This window comes from Alligator mississippiensis, chromosome 1 (genome assembly GCF_030867095.1).
Source record: "Alligator mississippiensis isolate rAllMis1 chromosome 1, rAllMis1, whole genome shotgun sequence".
Taxonomy (NCBI): Eukaryota; Metazoa; Chordata; order Crocodylia; family Alligatoridae; genus Alligator; species Alligator mississippiensis.
In genome coordinates, this window is record NC_081824.1 from 424,012,701 (window position 1) to 424,029,906 (window position 17,206).

At 42.8% G+C, this 17,206-nt stretch overlaps 1 protein-coding gene across 1 annotated transcript in view; it reads right to left on the reverse strand.

Moving 5' to 3' along the window:
* Positions 1-9,007: 9,007 nt before the first annotated feature.
* KL (klotho) overlaps positions 9,008-17,206 on the reverse strand; it is a gene marked incomplete at its 5' end in the record, with an annotated part of 85,227 nt that continues 77,028 nt past the window's right edge. The window contains one exon of the mRNA XM_006270591.4: positions 9,008-13,744. Within this exon, the coding sequence (XP_006270653.4) occupies positions 13,407-13,744 (338 nt within the window). The remainder of the gene's footprint in view (positions 13,745-17,206) is intronic.

Sequence of the window (17,206 nt, forward strand, 5' to 3'; positions counted from 1 at the left end):
GCACCCCCCGCCCCTGCTTCCAGAATCCTAGATCTGCAGAGACTACTTTTGACAATACAGAAGTATGTTGCATCTCTTGATTCCGAGCCTCCACCCCAGCTTTCGCATCTAAAAATGGCAAAAACAATCTAAAAAATCCTATGATCAGGAGGAAGAAGGAGCTCAGAAAGGATGCACGAAAGCCAGCTGAGTGGAGAACTACCTAAGCTAATCAAAGGGCATGGAGAAGCCAGGGGTGCATCTGAAATCCCATCCTGCTCTGGGGTTCAGCACCTTCCTCTTGGGATTCCAAGCCCTGACCCTTCCAATGACTGTTTGCATGTTAAATATGAAATGTCTAGTGCAAACCCAGTCCAATAAATGCACTCTCAGCATGCCTCTGAAATTAAGCTCCTCAGGTGACACAAATGGAGGAGTGTCCAGCCTGTGGATACTGAATGGCCACAGGCAGGAAGTAAGTGCAAAGCAGATCAGGCAGGGAGCACAGGGCAGGGACCAGAAAGCAGAGCAGCAGATAGGGCAGAGGAGAGGGATTGGCGTGGCACACAGGAAGGCATGAGATTTAATCTGTGGCACACCTGCCACAAAGGTTGGCCCCATTGTTTTCCAGGCCTAGAAGTCTTTGAGTGGATCAGAAGCCAGCAAGAGTTCTTGAAAAGCAGAAGTGATTCCTCACTGAGGTTTCTGCAAAAGGAAACTGCCTTTCTGCAGCTTGTTACCACCTTTACTGAAGGAAATAGGGCTCATATATAGTTTGCAAATCAATAAATGCCAGCTAGAATATCTTGGCCTCTGCATCATCAACTTCTGCCCCAACCAGGAACCAACCAAACAAAGCATCAAAATCTCCCTCCTCTCAGCAAAGAATCAACTATATACAGAGATTTAGTGTAGGAACTTCACAGCAGCAGAGGACAAGATGAGGTGGGGTTTCAGAACGGCAGGTTATTTGGTTGGTTGGGTTGTTATTTTGAAGGAAATGCTAAATTCTTAAGAACTACAAAGAAATAGGGAAACCCTAAGACTGCAGCCTCCACTGTTTCTTTTGCACCTGTTCAGAGCATCTCAAACACAAATGCTCAATCAAAATATAGAGCTGTCACCAGTGAAGATTTGCAGCCATGTAACTGACCCCCTTGCAATTTATGGGAGCCAACTGGCTAGAGGCCATCTGTCCCTTAGTCCTGGACCTGTGCTGAAACAATTCCCTCTATTTGAGATGATGCTATTTTTTTTTCCTTTAAACATGTGGGTACCACCAGGGCAAGCCATGCAACAGTTACCCTCTCAGCAGCATCTGTTCAATACCGGTGCATCATGCCAAACGTACTGAACATCTGCTATGTAGGTTCCTACTCACAGTGGTACACCCAATGAACCTAAACACAATCAGGCTGCACCAAAATTGCTCTTTTGTAGCATAGGTGCACAATGTGGCTCAGACCGTCACAGACAATGGGTTTAGTTTTATACCAGCTTAGGTAGGCAAAGAAAGGAACTGTTTGGGGTAAGAATACGAGATGGTGCAGGAAGCTTGCCACTGGCTTCAGTGGGAGCAGTTAGGTCAGTACTGAGCACTTCTGAAAATCCCTCCCTCCATCACTGGCTGGCCAATCAAGCAATACAAGAAAGCCAGGATCAGGAAAGGGAATCTTCCGAAAAAATCTGCAAAGTCTCCTGCACTACAGACTTGAAATGTCTTTAGGTGGGGAATCTACACCCATCCTCACTTCCCCTCCACGCTCCCCCACCAAAAGAGAAAAACTGATTCAGAGATAGGGAAGAGGGGAAAGTAAGCTGTATTTGCAAGAAGCAGGTCCATTCTGCATTAAACAGGAGGTGGGAGGTAGGGTTAAGAAAGAAATGGAACTGCCCCCTGCCGGGAAGCTGAGAGTGGAACTAGGGATGCAGGAGAGCAGGACTTTTTCAGTGCTCCCTGGGGGCAACAAAAGAGCTTGTTATGGAACACACCACCACCAGAACAGCTTGCGAAGAATGAGCATACACAAGATGTAGCGCAAAAACTGATCCCTCTCAGGGGCAAACTACCTGCCATCTTCCTCAGTACAAAAACCTGCCATTTCACTCTCTTTTATTTGCATGTATTTACATACAGACAGAGAAAATAGGAGAGGAGCAAAGAACAGACAGAAGAGATTCAGAAATGCAGAAGGAGGTTTTTGTCACTCTGTCGATAAGACCAATAGCTTTCAGAGCCTCCTTCCACCGCCCAGCTAGAGCCAGATTAAGGCAAAACAAAGACACAATAAATGCATGACAGCACAGGACCCTTCCACATAACCTCTCTTCCATAGTATTTATCTCTTTAACTGCATCTCTTCTTGCAAAGAAACAGGACAGCATCTGTCATCCCCCCTCCCCGATCAATAGCAGTTTCCCTCACTCAGCATGGCGGGGATCCCCATTGCTCTGTGGAAAGGCAAAGGCATCAGGCAGGCCCCCAGTACTTACCACTAGGGTGGCTAGCCTGGGCTCAGTAAAAAGTCATCCTCTTTCCACAAAAGTCCTCTTTCTGGGAAGGTTCCTGAAAGTATCGGGTCTAGGAGTTAACATCCTGTTGAAATGCAGAGAGCAGCTTACCCCTCTTTGAGCTCAATTCAGGCTCTCTGCAAACTTACCACTTATATTTCATTCATGTTTTAAAGCTTTTCACTGTAACTAGGCAGGCTGAAAATAACCTTTTTAATGAAAGCTTCTCATGACTCCAGTAGTTGGGGCACCAGGCATAAGCCAAATAGCATCAACATCTCAATCTGGTCCTTGACTTTTCTAGTCCTTTCTGGCTTTCTACACAACACATAATCAGTTTTTGCTCCCCAGTCCATTCTCACTCACTCATTTCAGTTTTAAGCTTTGCCTTTGCCCCAAATGTTCCCTTTTCCCATCTATTACCACCATTTCACATCCTGCCAGAACATTTAATATTCTACTAGCAAATTGCCCGTCAAGAATGATGGGCAGCGGGAGGGGGACATGACAGAGGCAGACAACCAATCAGAGTTTGAATAAGCATTATGGACAGACAGACAGACAGACAGAGGCTTTTATAATAAAGGCACTTACTCAGCCCCATGCTTAAATCTCAGTCTTTTACCCCATAGCCTATCATTAAAATTTGGTTCCACCTCTCTCCAGCGCTGCCCCCCCCCAACACATACATTAAAAAGTTTCCTAATTTTCTATATGCAGGGTGGGTTCAGAGGTCCTGTGCGTGTCTTTTCTTTCCCTGGCAAAGGCAGAACTTTGCTGCATTCTTACAGCCCCTTCTCCCCTCTTCCAACTACCAGGCTAGGGACCAGGCTAGGCCCCAGTTTAGTAGTCTATCCACATGCAGAATGGCTAGAAACGTTGTCAATCAAGGCTTTTATCCTTTTACCCAGATCTCCCCAGCATCCTTGACAAGATTCTTGGCAGGATTACATCCCTTTTCCACAGATACTGGGAAGGAAAACCAGTCCAGTCAGACCCCTTTGCCCTTGCCTAGGTCACTGCCCATCAACAGCACAGTTCTGCCCATTACATGCAGGCTGTTCCAAGCAGATAAAGTGAAGAAAAAGGGGGCGGAGGAGGTAGGAGGGAAACAGGTGAGGTTCAGCCATGTTGTTCCTCACAGCCTTTTGGTAATCCATGCTGAGAAAAGAAGCTTCTCTGCTGCTCTGACTGTACTGCAGCTTCTCTTAAGATTAGGAGAGAGGGAGATTGTGCCTAGCTTCTCAGGTGTATACGCCACCTGTGTTAGCACAGTATCCAAACACCTTGCACAAGGTGCATATTTTGAGATACCTACAGGGCAGCCAATGTGCTTCACAGCCAGAAACTATTCCCCGCTGCTTTCCAGTTCCCTACCTCATCCTCCCTGTGACCAACCTCCCCCCATTGCCATCACTCGCCAGACCTTAGTTCAGGGCACAGGCAGCTTGCTTAGCAATGAAAGCTAGTGAGTGAGGGGCAAAGGGTGTGCCAGCGTGGACCCCAAAGCAACTTCTCCAAGTGGGAATTGCTAGTGTGAGACCAGGTAGGTCACAAAACCCTGTGGGGAAGGGGTGACCTTTCAAATGGCCTCCTCAGAAGAAAGCTGTTTTCTTGTTTAAGTAAGAAAGCATTCTAGGTCAATGTGTACCAGTCAATACAGTTATCCTGATTAGGATCTGTGCAATTTTGTTTCAGGAAGAGAAGTTTAATGATAAAAAGATTTGGCTTGAAGTATCTGACTTGCGGCCTAGAAATCAAAGAAAGGCGTGTCTCAGGGCTACTTCACTTATAAAGAGCCTTGGGGATAGAAATATAATTGGGTCAAAGCTGATCTGGGAGAAGGAGAGCAGCTGAATGCATCTGCCATGGAAACCCCAGCACCATGAAACAGCACGAATAATGTGTTTTGCTAAATGTCTGGCATGTTCAGGCATCAAAAGATAGACAAACAATGATACAGACAGAGGGAAACGGTTGACCATATAAATAACTGAAAATCTGCTTGAAAAACAGGCTTATCTGTTTGAAAAATAGGTACTCAGAGACTTTAGGAGAGATTGCTGCTGACTGAGATAACGAAGTTATATGCATTATTGCCTCCAGCAGCAGCAACATTTTTATCAGTTCACTGAGTGTGGAACAAATCCTGGCAGACACCAAACTTCACAACTGTTTCCCAAGCTACACCCTGGCAGACCTGAATCTTTGTGTATAGTCACAAAGATGCTGGCTCCTTAGTCAGAAGACTGCACTGGGAACTGCTTCCTCTGCAGTAGCTGCTAAGGCACCAAATAAAAGAAACAAGACCATATTCCCTCTGAATGCACAGTATTTCCATAGAAACCAGAAAAATCCCTCCAAGTCTCATGGAAACAATATGAGTTAATTGTAAAGGCCACTCTTGGAAAAATGGGCCACATGCCTTAAACCTCAAGGACCTAATCAGGCTTGTTACCCTTCTTGCACTCTGTACCTTTTCAGCAACAAAATCAGCTCCCCGGCAGTGAGTGGGAATGACCTTGTATTAATAATGGTCTCCATACTGGTGCAGAATGTGCCACCATGGATGTTTTAATGCATGGCTTAGACAGTTTGATGAACTGCACAGACTGTGACTCTAAATTTATTTTAAATGATGTTATGGTTTCAGATTATTATCCTACTACACTCTATAGCTCTCTAAGCATGCTAACAGAGGAATGTGTGCTGTGAGGAGGCAGCATTATGACATGGGTAGGACACAGGGAGAGGGCTCAGTAAGCCTACAATGTGCTTCCTGTCCTGCCGTCAAGCCCCTCCAGACATTTGGGCAAGTTGAATAATTCTATATCTTGACTTTCATGTTTGTGAAGAGCTGAGCAAATGACATTCATCTTACTTTGTAAATCACTTTGATACTGACAGCTGAAAGAAGCTATTATAGGAAATCACTGTTGTTATCAATATAAAAACAATTATTGCCAGATAATGAAAAATTAAACGGGGAACAATGGAATAAACTAAAATAAATACCTCTCCATCATCATTGTAAATTTTGCCTTTGGCATCCTTTTTCAGCGATCACTCACATTGATCAGAAAAGAGATACAGATTGCATTTATTTTTTCAAAGAACTGAGTAATTTAATCTTTTAAGTGCTTCTCAGATCAGTCTCTGTAATTAAAGGCAGAAGATGAATGGCTGAGGTACAGGAGTACCATACTACTATAATATTAAGACCTTGACAGTGTCTCCTGTGCATTTATAGAATGATTAGATAGGACCAAATAGGACCAAAGAAACATAAGGAAAAAATAATAAAAGCTAGGTTGCATTTTTTTCTTTTTATCCCATAATAATATGTTACCAGCTGGAGGAATGTGCATATAAATAATAAATAGAATCAAATGTATGCTGCACAGGGCAAGATCCATCCAGATCACTGTATGGAAAGCAAGACAATGTCCAGTCACATATCCTACAGCAATGTGACTGATAAATGAGTTACAAATGTGTAAAACATTTGCACATCCCCATGAGACATACACTTAAAGGTGCAGTAAGTACCAAGTTAGGGGACAGCGACACCAAGAGCTCAGCTTATGGGTGATTTTTTTTCCAGCTTTTGGAATTAAAAAATATTTCATCCCAAGTGAGAGAAGGATCAGCAGAGAAAGGGAGAGAAGGAAGTTACTCAAGACATGAACTATCAACAAACATTCTGAACTACTGCAGACAGCCTGCTTTACTTTCTAACCTGACCAAGCCTCCTGATGGGCCTGCCAAATGGCTAAGTATCACAATCCCAGTTTTTTCTACTGGGAAAATGAAACTTTACCCAAAGAAGGAATCAAACTCGAATGGAAATTGAATGCAATTGGAGCATTCTACCTGCTTAGCTCAGACCAGGGGTTTATACCTCTCCCAAGAAGTTATCCAGGAGAGCTGTCTGTCGAGGACCAATCCAGGGAGCACAGGTTCATAGAATCATAGAAAGTTAGGGTTGGAAGGGATCTCAGGAAAATATCTAGTCCAACCCTGTGGTCAAAGCAGAACCAGCCACAACTAGGTCATTCCAGTCAGGGCTTTGTTGAGCAGGGCTTTAAAAACCTCCAAGGACAGAGATTCCACCGCCTTTCTAGGTAACCTGTTCCAGCGCTTCACTACTCTCCTCACAAGAAAGTTTTTCCTAATATCCAACCTAAATCTCCTTTGCTTCAACTTGAGACCATTGCTCCTTGTTCTGTCATCTGTCACCACTGAGAACAGTCTAGCTCCATCCTCTTTGGAAACCCCCTTCAGGTAGCTAAGGGTGATTCCAAAGAGGATGGAGCTAGACAGTTTGCCTTGGATAACTCATACAATTCAGTAGTTTGAATGAGATCCATTATTTGGATTATTTTTTCCTGGAATATCATTGCCAGACTTTGGTACAGTTTAAGGTAGTCTCTAATCAGTGTTTGACACTGCCACTGTCAGACTATAGAACTTCCTTATTTTACAGATCAGGCAATTTGTGCTTTGACCCCTTTTAACTCAGTCAATACTCAGCTGTTTCCATTAGGAGAAGGAACTAATGATGGAAGCACAGATCAGTATTATCAGTACCAAAAGCTTTAGAACCCAGACGACAATCCAAAATAAACCCAAGATTGATTTGATACACAAATTCCCAGAGCAGACAGGAACACAGGACAAGAAGGGACCTCTTGGGTCACTGACTCAAATTCCCTGCATTTGGTGGAAATTGTTTATCCCTGTATTCCCCCAGAATCACCACTTTAAGCCTTCACACACAGCTACAAGAAACAAGACGTAGAACACCAAGACCATCCTACAATATGCAATACAACAGGGGTCAGGAACCTGTGACCTGCAGGTTGACTCCACCTCACAGAGCCTTTGGTTCCAGTTAATTGAGGAGAGTCTTTGGCAATGTACCACAGATTGATCCTAGCATCAGCCTGCCTTCACAGTGAGCTGGGTCATTAAAGCCCACCTTGGGAAAATATTGCCAACCCCTGCCGTAAGCAAAAGCCAGTTGAGGGCACCGCCACTGCCCTGCAGATGGATCCACTCAATACCAGGCAACTTACTTGAAAGGATAAAAATCTTTAGACACCTTAATCAACTTGGATCGCCTGTCCTACACGCCATTCAGGAATTTACAGTTGCATCCTTCAGCCTTCATCAGCTTGATCCTGAAAGGTGATTTGTTGGGGCCAGCTGTGAGGACAAAAGTAGATGATGTTATCATTGCCATAGTCATCTTCTGAGCAACCCTTGAGATATGAAACCAAGTGGTTAGTTAGCAGGTTGTTCCCATAACAGGAGAAACTGATGACAGAATCAGGTGTTTATTTGAGGCTATCCTTTCCCTCCTTCCCACTCTTTTCTTTCCAAAGAATATACAAAGCCCTGTTTCCCTAAACGAAGTAGGACATGAAATGATAGGAGATACTCACAATTCCTATCCCCTAAAGAATCAGCACTTGGCCCAAAAGCTTCTAGTTTCTATTTCTCTCAGCATTTCTTGAAGTCACATCCTCAGTGCCTTTGGCTTTTCTGATCCTGTATCTCTGGTGTTTTTTCCTGTTTTTCTACCCTTCTGCCCACCTTTCACAGACACAAAAACCTTGGCAAAGTTATATAAACAGTGACCTTAAGCAAGCAGCACAACTCTCTGCAATGCTCTACCATCAGCAGTTTGCCAAGGTCAAGGCTTGCAGTGTGTTGTGCTTCTGGCTTTCCAGCAGCTGAACTGCTTACGTAAGAGAGAGAAACAACTTCTGACTTTTTATATCTTCTTCTCTCAGCCTCCCTACGTCAACTTTGTGTGCCTAAAGTGGAAACTGAATTAAATTTTTTCAGCTGAGGCAAAGAGCTACAAACCAATAACAGATTTTTTTCTCTTCAACAAGGAAATTTCTCATTGAATAATATCTTCAAGCAAAATTGTTCTTCCTCCAAAGTGTCTAGACAAAGAGAACAGGAGTAAGGCATTTTGATAAGATCACTATCAGTAGATTTTTTGGGGTTTTGAATGTTTTGATTCTATGTCTGGTGTCCCCACCCCTACCTATCCAAATGCCCTCCCTCTCCTTAACTTTTTGGTTTTGTTTAAAACATATAAAAATAATGTAATAATTAGTGCTATAGCTATAATGACAAAACACATTTGATGTACCTGCAGCTTGTTTCAGTATAGGGAGTATACATCGCAAAAAAATCTGTTGCACAAAGCACTTTTAGAGTGCTTTAACATCTTTCACAATAGGGCTTTTTATCAATGTAACCATGTTGAAACACATACACACACAGTTAATTATATAGCTAAACCAGAAAACCTTAAATTTAGACATAGACTTAATCCCTGATAATGTCAACCAGCACAATTACAGTTATTTTTGTGATACTGGGAAATTAACAAAGAATAACTTAAAACAACATATAAATATTATCACAATAGCTTCTCTTGATATACTAAAGGACCTATATCCTTTATCTTATAAACAGAAAGCTGGACAGTTTGAAATTAAAGTTTCCATTTTGGACTGTACAGTATTTTTATTTCATTTCTAAGTGAGGTCCTTATAACATAAATACAACATTCATTTGCAAAGACTTTCTAGCTTTCATTCTGTACTGCTTGTATCAGGAAATGAAACAGAAGATTTCCACCTGTATCACAAAATATTTTGGATAAAAATATAATTTAATATTTTACAATACAATTATTAGATATGTAGCTTTCAGAAAACAAATCAGTAACGCACATTTTATTAGCACAATTAAAATCAAAACAAAAATATACACTTCCTATGGCATATTGGCAGCAGCAGTTTTACATGCATATTCTTGTGATTTTTCATAAAATACATATTAAGTCCCAGGTAATATTACCATATTTTGATGGACAGAAATCTGCATGGTGTTCAGCCAGAGGCCAGGCTCCTTTGGATTAACTTTTCATAGAAAAATGCTAGATTACCATTTACAAATAAATAACTGAAAGAGAAAAAAGTTATCTAGCCCCCTTTCTTCCTGAGAAGCAGAATCAATTAGTCTGAGCCTGGCAACTGTACCTAACTTACATAAAAACAAGTAGATTCCCAAGTCTGGAGGACAGCTGATTCAAATCAGCCCATAGTTTGCCTAGACCACACCTCTGTGATAGAGATGTACAATTAATTCACTAAGATTTGTCCAGTGCTTTAATAAGTTAGGGCACTTGGAAAGTGCCAAGGGTAATTATGGTGAGCAGATGTTACATTTGGCTCAAAAGTCTAAAAAAACCCCTTTGTTTCATTATAAATCAGCCAGCACAGGTACTTCTATAGGTAGGGTAGATGAAAATTCTTCTGCATATTATTATATCTAAAACCAAGAGATCAGTGTTCTGCAATGATACTTAATAGCTGTTGTGAAAGAAAACACACAAAGGGCTATATTATATCCACAAGTCACAAAACCTTTTTTGTATGTGATAATGTTTCTCTGGCTTCCTTATAATAAAGCCCCATTTACTTGCAAATTATATAGCCAGTAAGAACCATAGGAAAAAAATCCTAATTCTTTTCCATTCAGTGATGACAAAATTGTCTCTTCTAAGTACTGGAAAAGCCTGCAGTATGTTCCCTTCCATCTGACCACAGGCATGCTTTTTTGCTCTTGGCCCCCCACTGTGGTTCCACTATAAACTGCAATATGTTAGTGACTTGCCTATTATTCCCTCATAGTAAAATGTCAGCATGTTGCACACACATTTGAAATGACTTTCCAGTCAGGAAAAAATTGTAACATGGTAATGAGACTGTTTTGGATTAAGCATAACAAGGATGATTTTCAGAGGCGCTCAGCACAAGTGCTTACAAGACACTCAATGAAACTGGTAAGAATTGCACTAGATTTTTTATGAGTTTTAAATATTTTGATTCTATGTACACTATTCTAAAATCAGTTCTGCTGTTTTATTATTCTAGCATTGTCATAGTTATATAAAGAAAAAACAGCATATAGGTAGTATCTAGCCAGTGTATGTATTAAATAAATATTATATTTTCTTCACTATCTATTGAGATTCCACTTGACACTGTGCAGTAGGCTCTTTATCAAAATCATAACTAGAAAGTGATTCATTGCAATGACACAGAGAAACCAATTTAGCACTCCATATATTCAGGGAGAACTGTCTCTTTGCAGTCCATACAGTACCATATGGCAGTGGGTAAATGTAGAAACACCACAACATTTTCAAATATATTTTCCTCAACAAATCCTAGCAGGCTAATATACATTTCCTCTATTTTATCATTTACCCAGAATTTGTCACATTAATCCTGATAGCAAAATATATATTAGTGCAAATCAGGCTATTATACATCTGGAACTAAAGGACAAATATATTAATCTTTGTGCTAGGATACTAAATCTTCTAACCAAACAAAAGTCACCTATTTCACATATAAATTTCAATTTACAGTAAATAAACATTCACATTCAATACAGCAACTTTAGACCCTGCTGGATACACAACTTGGTAACTAACACAGAGTGTAATAGATTAAAACTCATCTTTAGTGGTGGACATGTGACAACATGAAAACACAAGTATAAATACAGTTGAAGACTGCCAGCAGAGAGAAAGAAGTCACTGCATCATTTTATGCAGACTGCAGGCTCCTGCATTGATTAATGGGTATGATTGGAAAAGGACCACAGTCATTTTGCATCTCTTGATTTCTATGGTTCTGCTGATGAAAAAATAACATTGGTACTACTTGGCTAATTTATTCTGCTGACAGAGCAACTCAGCTCAGACTTTCAATGACACTTTCAGGTCTGAGTGCTATTCCAGCCTGACATAACTCCTGTTACAGCAGGGGCAGACAAAGTCTGGCCCGCAGACTGGATCCAGCCAGCAGTGGACTCCATTTCCATAAATGCTTACACATTAACTCTGAGAACTTGACCCAACTCTTATTGGAATACTTCCACTGACTGTAACACCGGGGTGGGCAAAATGGCATATCTGGCCAGCAGCCAGACTCCCACTTCCCAGCAGCCCCTGTCCTCATGGCTGGGGCTGGCTTCCATGAACACCCCAGCAGCAGCTGTACTGTGATAGCACAAGACTGGGGTTTTCATGGAGACCAGCCCCAGCAGTGCTGGCAGGGTACACAGTGGGGCAAGGAGCTGCTCCAGAGCCACTGGGATCTTGTGGTGGTGACAGCATGGTCCAGAGCCAGGGCAAAGCCACGATCTGCAGCCTGCAGGGGTGTGCAGGCAGTGGATCGTGGCTTTGTCCCAGCTTTGGACCACACTGACACCGCTGCAAGGAGCCAGGGCAGAGCAGCGATCTGCAGCCTGCACACACCTCCCTGGAGCATGCAGGCTGCAGATCACAGCTCTGCCCTGCTTCCAGACTATTCTGTCACCACTGCAAGATCTCAGCAGCTCCCCACAATGCCAGTGCTGCTGGGACTGGTCTCCATGGAAACCCCAGCCTTGCACTATCACAGTACAACAGCTGCTGGGGTCTTCATGGAAATCAGCCCCAGCCATGTGGGCAGGGGTGCTGGGAAATGGAGTCTGGCTGCTGGCCAGATCCACCATTTTGCCCACACCGGTGTAACAGTCAGCAAAAAGATTCCCATAAGAGCTGGGTCAAGTTCTCAGAGAATTAATGCATAAGCTCCACAAATAGATGGTCCAAAACTTAAATGCTTGGCAAACAAGGTATCAGGATACCAGAATACTGGTGTGAAATGTACATGCAATATAAAGGCATTAAACCTCCAGGTCTAGGCTCATTTAAATGTAAAGCCATCTTCCTCAGCTCAACTCAGATTTCCCTAACCTGCTTGAATCTAGGGAGTGGCTAATTTCTGTGTTTGTTCATTAAATGTTAGGAGAAGACAACAAGTAGGAGTGAAAGTTTCTGGATACTAAAAGCTGTAATAGCCCTGCCCCCATTGTCAGGTATATGGTTTTCTGATACCAGGGGCAGAAGAAATCTATTCAGCTTTTCTATCTGCCATTGGGAAGCACATTATAGCTCCATGGTGTTCCTGCTCTTTGTCCACCAGCTGAAATAGAACAAGATCCCTCCCTAGCCCTTCCCCATCTCCGAGGCATGAGCCCTTCTTCCTTGCCAGGGGCCAGCTCTTCTGCCCTCAAAACATGCCCCAATTCACTTTGCTACTCTTTTCCAATGATTGGTTTAGGTCAGAAACAAAAAAGTACACACTGCATCATGGGAGGTAGGCAACATCAACTGATACAATGTGGGTAAGGAATGCGAAGCCAGAAGCCAACCTCTCAAAGTCACTAGCATAGCAAAAACAGAATCCCGATGTCCTTACTTCCTGACTTATGCTTTGCAACAGAACTATTTTTTTCCTTTTGTGATGTCTAGTTACTTAGTCTAATTCTATTTAGTCTTCTATATTACAGCTGAATGTTGGTTTTAGTCAAGTGATACTTGGGTAAAATCTAACCAGGAAGATAGCTTATTATCTTTCTCATCAGGCTTTCTCCTGAGAACTTGGCATCTAGATTTTTCTATTACTCCACAAAAAGCAATTTACATCAAATGGATTAATTGGTTAGTGTCTTCACGGTTCAACTAATATAGGCCTTGGTTAGCAATGCATTTGCCTATAAAGAAAAATAATCTGCTCAAAGAAAGGTCTCCAGTTGAAGTTGAGATAAATTTGACCACTAGAATCTCGGTCACAAACCAAAAATACTAAAACCCAGGAAAGGATTTCCCGTGTTCACAATCCATTTTCAGCTTTAATGTTTCACAGTATTAGGCAGTGCAAAGGGCTCCCTAGTGCTGAAGTGATTACAACATTGCTATATAATTATTTGAGAGTTCCCAAAGGAATGCAAGTGACATAGTAGTCAGTGCTGTAGCTGAAGTGGCAGCATTATTTATACCTTCTTTCATCTCTCCTGGAGTGGTAAATAATGAAGAATATGGTAACAATGAAAGCAAAAAATATAAAGGAGATAAAGGCTAATAAAGATTTTCTGGTTCGGAAAAAGCTGCATTCAGGGCATAAAGCAAGCTCTTCTGGGCACCATCTTTCAGGAGTTTCTGGACTGGGAAAACCATTATTGTCAATTATTTCTCTGTAATGTTTCATGGAAGGCTTCGTTTCATACTGATTTGCAACGTAACGATAGAGGCCATATTTAGGAGCAGTCCTGTCGTTAAAAGAATAGACAAAATATCCCTGTACATTGACATTATCCAGAGTGTAGGCTGCAAAAGAAAACAAGGGGTTGGGGAAAAGGAAAAGAAATTGGTTATTTATTTAAGAACAACAATGTGTGCTACTGTACACTATTAGGGAAGGTCATAACTCAAACAGGTCTGGACAGCTCTTCCAAGAAATTAGGCATACATACACTCAGTGGTTGTAACTAAAAAGTATTTGCCAGCCGTTACTATGAAATGCAATCTGTGATTACCAGTTTTTCCTTTTATACTAAATAAAAGACACTGTATATAGAAGTATGTGGGGAAAGGGTTGACAAATGTTAACATATTAATAGTAAGAATATGTTACTGGAAAAAGGTAATAAAACCCCCACAAAAATAGTTTTCTACACACACGTGGAAAACCTATATAAACACTGAATATGTTCCCATTTCCACAGAGAAATCCAAGGGCATGGAATCCATTGCAGAAAGATAAATTTGCCTTTAATGTATGAGTATAGGTTTCAATGTTTTTTTTATATTCTATGTGGTATGTTGGGAGGAGTGAAGGTTATATTCTTTGTTTACTCCCTGTGAAAGGGGAAGAGAGAGCCCACCCTGACTCTCCCCATCACTCACTACAGGGGAAGTAATGAGTGGCAGTTGCAGGGAGACGCCAAGATGGCAGCCTCAGGCACACTATTTTCAGGACTGCCTGAGCTTGCAAATCAGCGGATAGAGAAGGCAGGGCCAGAGGGAAGAGCGGGTGGATGAAAAAGCAGCTGGGAGACCAGCTGGAGGTAGAGCATGGGGAAGCTGGAGCAAAATGGCAGGGGAACGCTGTGGGATGCTGCTGGAGGAGGGCTGGGAAGTGCCATGGAGAGCAGCACAGGAGAAGCAGCAGCACACTGAGAAGCCTCTCCGGGAAGAACCAGGGAACGCCATGGAGCACTGCACAAGAGAGGCTGCGGCACACCCAGGGGGCACTCTGGGAGGAAGGCCCAGCAATACCGCCAAAAGGCAGCAGCACACCCTCGAGGAGTCCCAGGAAGAGGCAGAGAACGCACCACTGAACGTGGTAAGAGAGAGGTGTGTGGCACTGGGGCCAAGAGAAACGGGCCAAGTGCCACGGAAAAACCATGCTGGCAGGGAGCCCTTAAGTAGGGGCGGAAGCCAGAAACTGCACTGGGTGGTGAGACAGGCATCGGTGTCAGGCCACGGGGCTACGACAGCCCGGGGCCTACACAAGGGGGAGAGCCATGTGGGGCCACCAAGGCAAGTGGCAGGAGCACCAGCAGGAATGAACCGGAGAGCCCAGCCTCAGGTGAGACAGGGCCAAGGTGGGAGAGGGAGGGGACCCAGAGGAGGGCCCCACACGACGACTGCCAGGGGCACAGCAGGGAGCTGCTGAGGTGAAGGTAAAAGGCCCCAGCCAGGGGCCTGTGGGCCTGGGAGACAAGACCCAGGGGCCCATCAGTGGATGCTGATTGTTTTGTGTTGCCATTACTCATGAGTTTCCTGTTACCTCAAGATTGAGGTGAGTTTAGTTGCTCCACAAAGGACAGCCTACGAGGAGCTGATGGCCAGGAGGTCACAGACCCTCAGAGGTGGGACTTTACACAAGAGAAGGTATCGTCTATAAGAGAGACCTCCAGAGACTGATGTCCATCTCAGCCATTCATTTTTCTCTTATCTTGTCTAATGATTTTGTGCTACACCTGGTGGACCCTTGACACATTCCAGTTAAAACGATCATTAGTCACTCTGTTTCTTTGTTGTAATGCTCTATATTATTCTAGTAGCTGTAGATTGGAAGCTCTTCAAAGAAGAAAATACAACTCTTTAGGTCAAAGGTCTGCATTGCTATGTGCTGTGCTGAGCAAATGATCTGTATGTAGAGATGGTGAGAGAGGGAAATCTGTTATTTAAGACTAATTTTTTTTAATAATGAATTTTGCTATATGGGCAATTTTATGCACTTATGCTCCAAATCTGCACAAGGGAGAGAGACTAGCTTTATAGCTTAAGTTTCCCCATCAGTGAAGTGATACTGAGCCTAGGAGGTTGACAGGCGTGCCCAGGGCACACAATGACTGGTGAGAGAACTATACTGGCAGTCCATGGCTCCACATCCTGAGTTCTGTAGCTTAAACAAGGGCTGTACCTACATCTTAAACCAGGAGTGACTACTTCTGTCACCTGTCCCCACTTTTTCCTTGCTACCAATTTTAGTAACCAACAGCAACTGAAGGTCTCAAATTTACCATCAGGTAAAGAAGCCGGGAGGGGGCATCAAGCAAGTGATAACAGCACTTACTCCTTAGGTTCTGATGCCACACCAGTACAGCAGCTCCAGCAGCCACACCAGCAAATCCCCCAGGCTGCAATTTAACACTTCAAATGTTTCAGGAGGCCTATGGGCCATCAGTTTGACTGCGCTGTCTTAGACCAGGCAGCTCTAGCAAGTCACTATTCTCATGTCATTTTGTAAGGTGTACTCTTAGGCAGATATAGGCTTCTGAAAAAGGGGGTGCATGTTGTATGGTGCATCATTACCAGGGATCTGGGTTTTCTATTTGCTGTGGATAAATGCATAAAAATGTGGATTTTCTCCTTTAGGAGAGAACAATGCACAGTTTTAGCCTGCAAGGAGCTGCTTGGGTCTGGGAGGAGTGGACGCAGGGGGCACCACGTGCATGCGCGCACACATGTGCATGGCCAGAAATACAGCCAGGCAGCAGTGGAGGTAAGTCTGGCAGGGGAGGCACAGGCAATGTGTGGTGGGGAGAGAGGGGACAGATTAAGGCCCCCATGGTGAGGGAGAGAGTGCAGCAGGGTTGGCGGCTGGGGCTTGCAACCTTACAGATGCAAAACTAATTGTCTAGAATTGGCATTTAAGACAGTTTCAGTCCTAAGGAAAACTGAAAAGAAAAGAAAGTATACTTGGCTGGATTCACTATGGTATAACTGTATGAAGAGCCATGGACATCACTGAAATTACAGTATAGGCAAATCTACGTTACTACATCTAAATACTACCTGACAGTGGATTTTTGAGACACTAAAATCAGAAAATTATTAATTATTTTAGAGGGCAAAAAGGAGATTCAATGTTACCCTATTTTTTCTTTTTTTGCAGCTGTATTCTGTTCCTATAACCAAAACAAGCCTTCAAACACCAATATCCCATAAACTATGTGAGAAAGCTAGATCTAGGTGTAAACTTTTCACAAGGCCCCATCTCCAGTTACCTGCCAGACAGAAGGAATATGAAGGACTATGAAGAAAGAGACCAATAATTAAATCAATTACTGAAAAAGACTATAGGCAATCTTGAAGAATGGTGAATGAAAACTGTTGTGAATTTGAAATAAAGATCAAGCAATTAGAGAGTTTTGAGGACTAAATTATCTTGACCAGACCTGGGTAAATTCAGATATAGTGTCACACAGAGAGGGAGTAAAAGAGAATTAAGTTCAATTTCATCTCCTGTTTTCCTGACCTTGTGCATTAGTTTTTAGG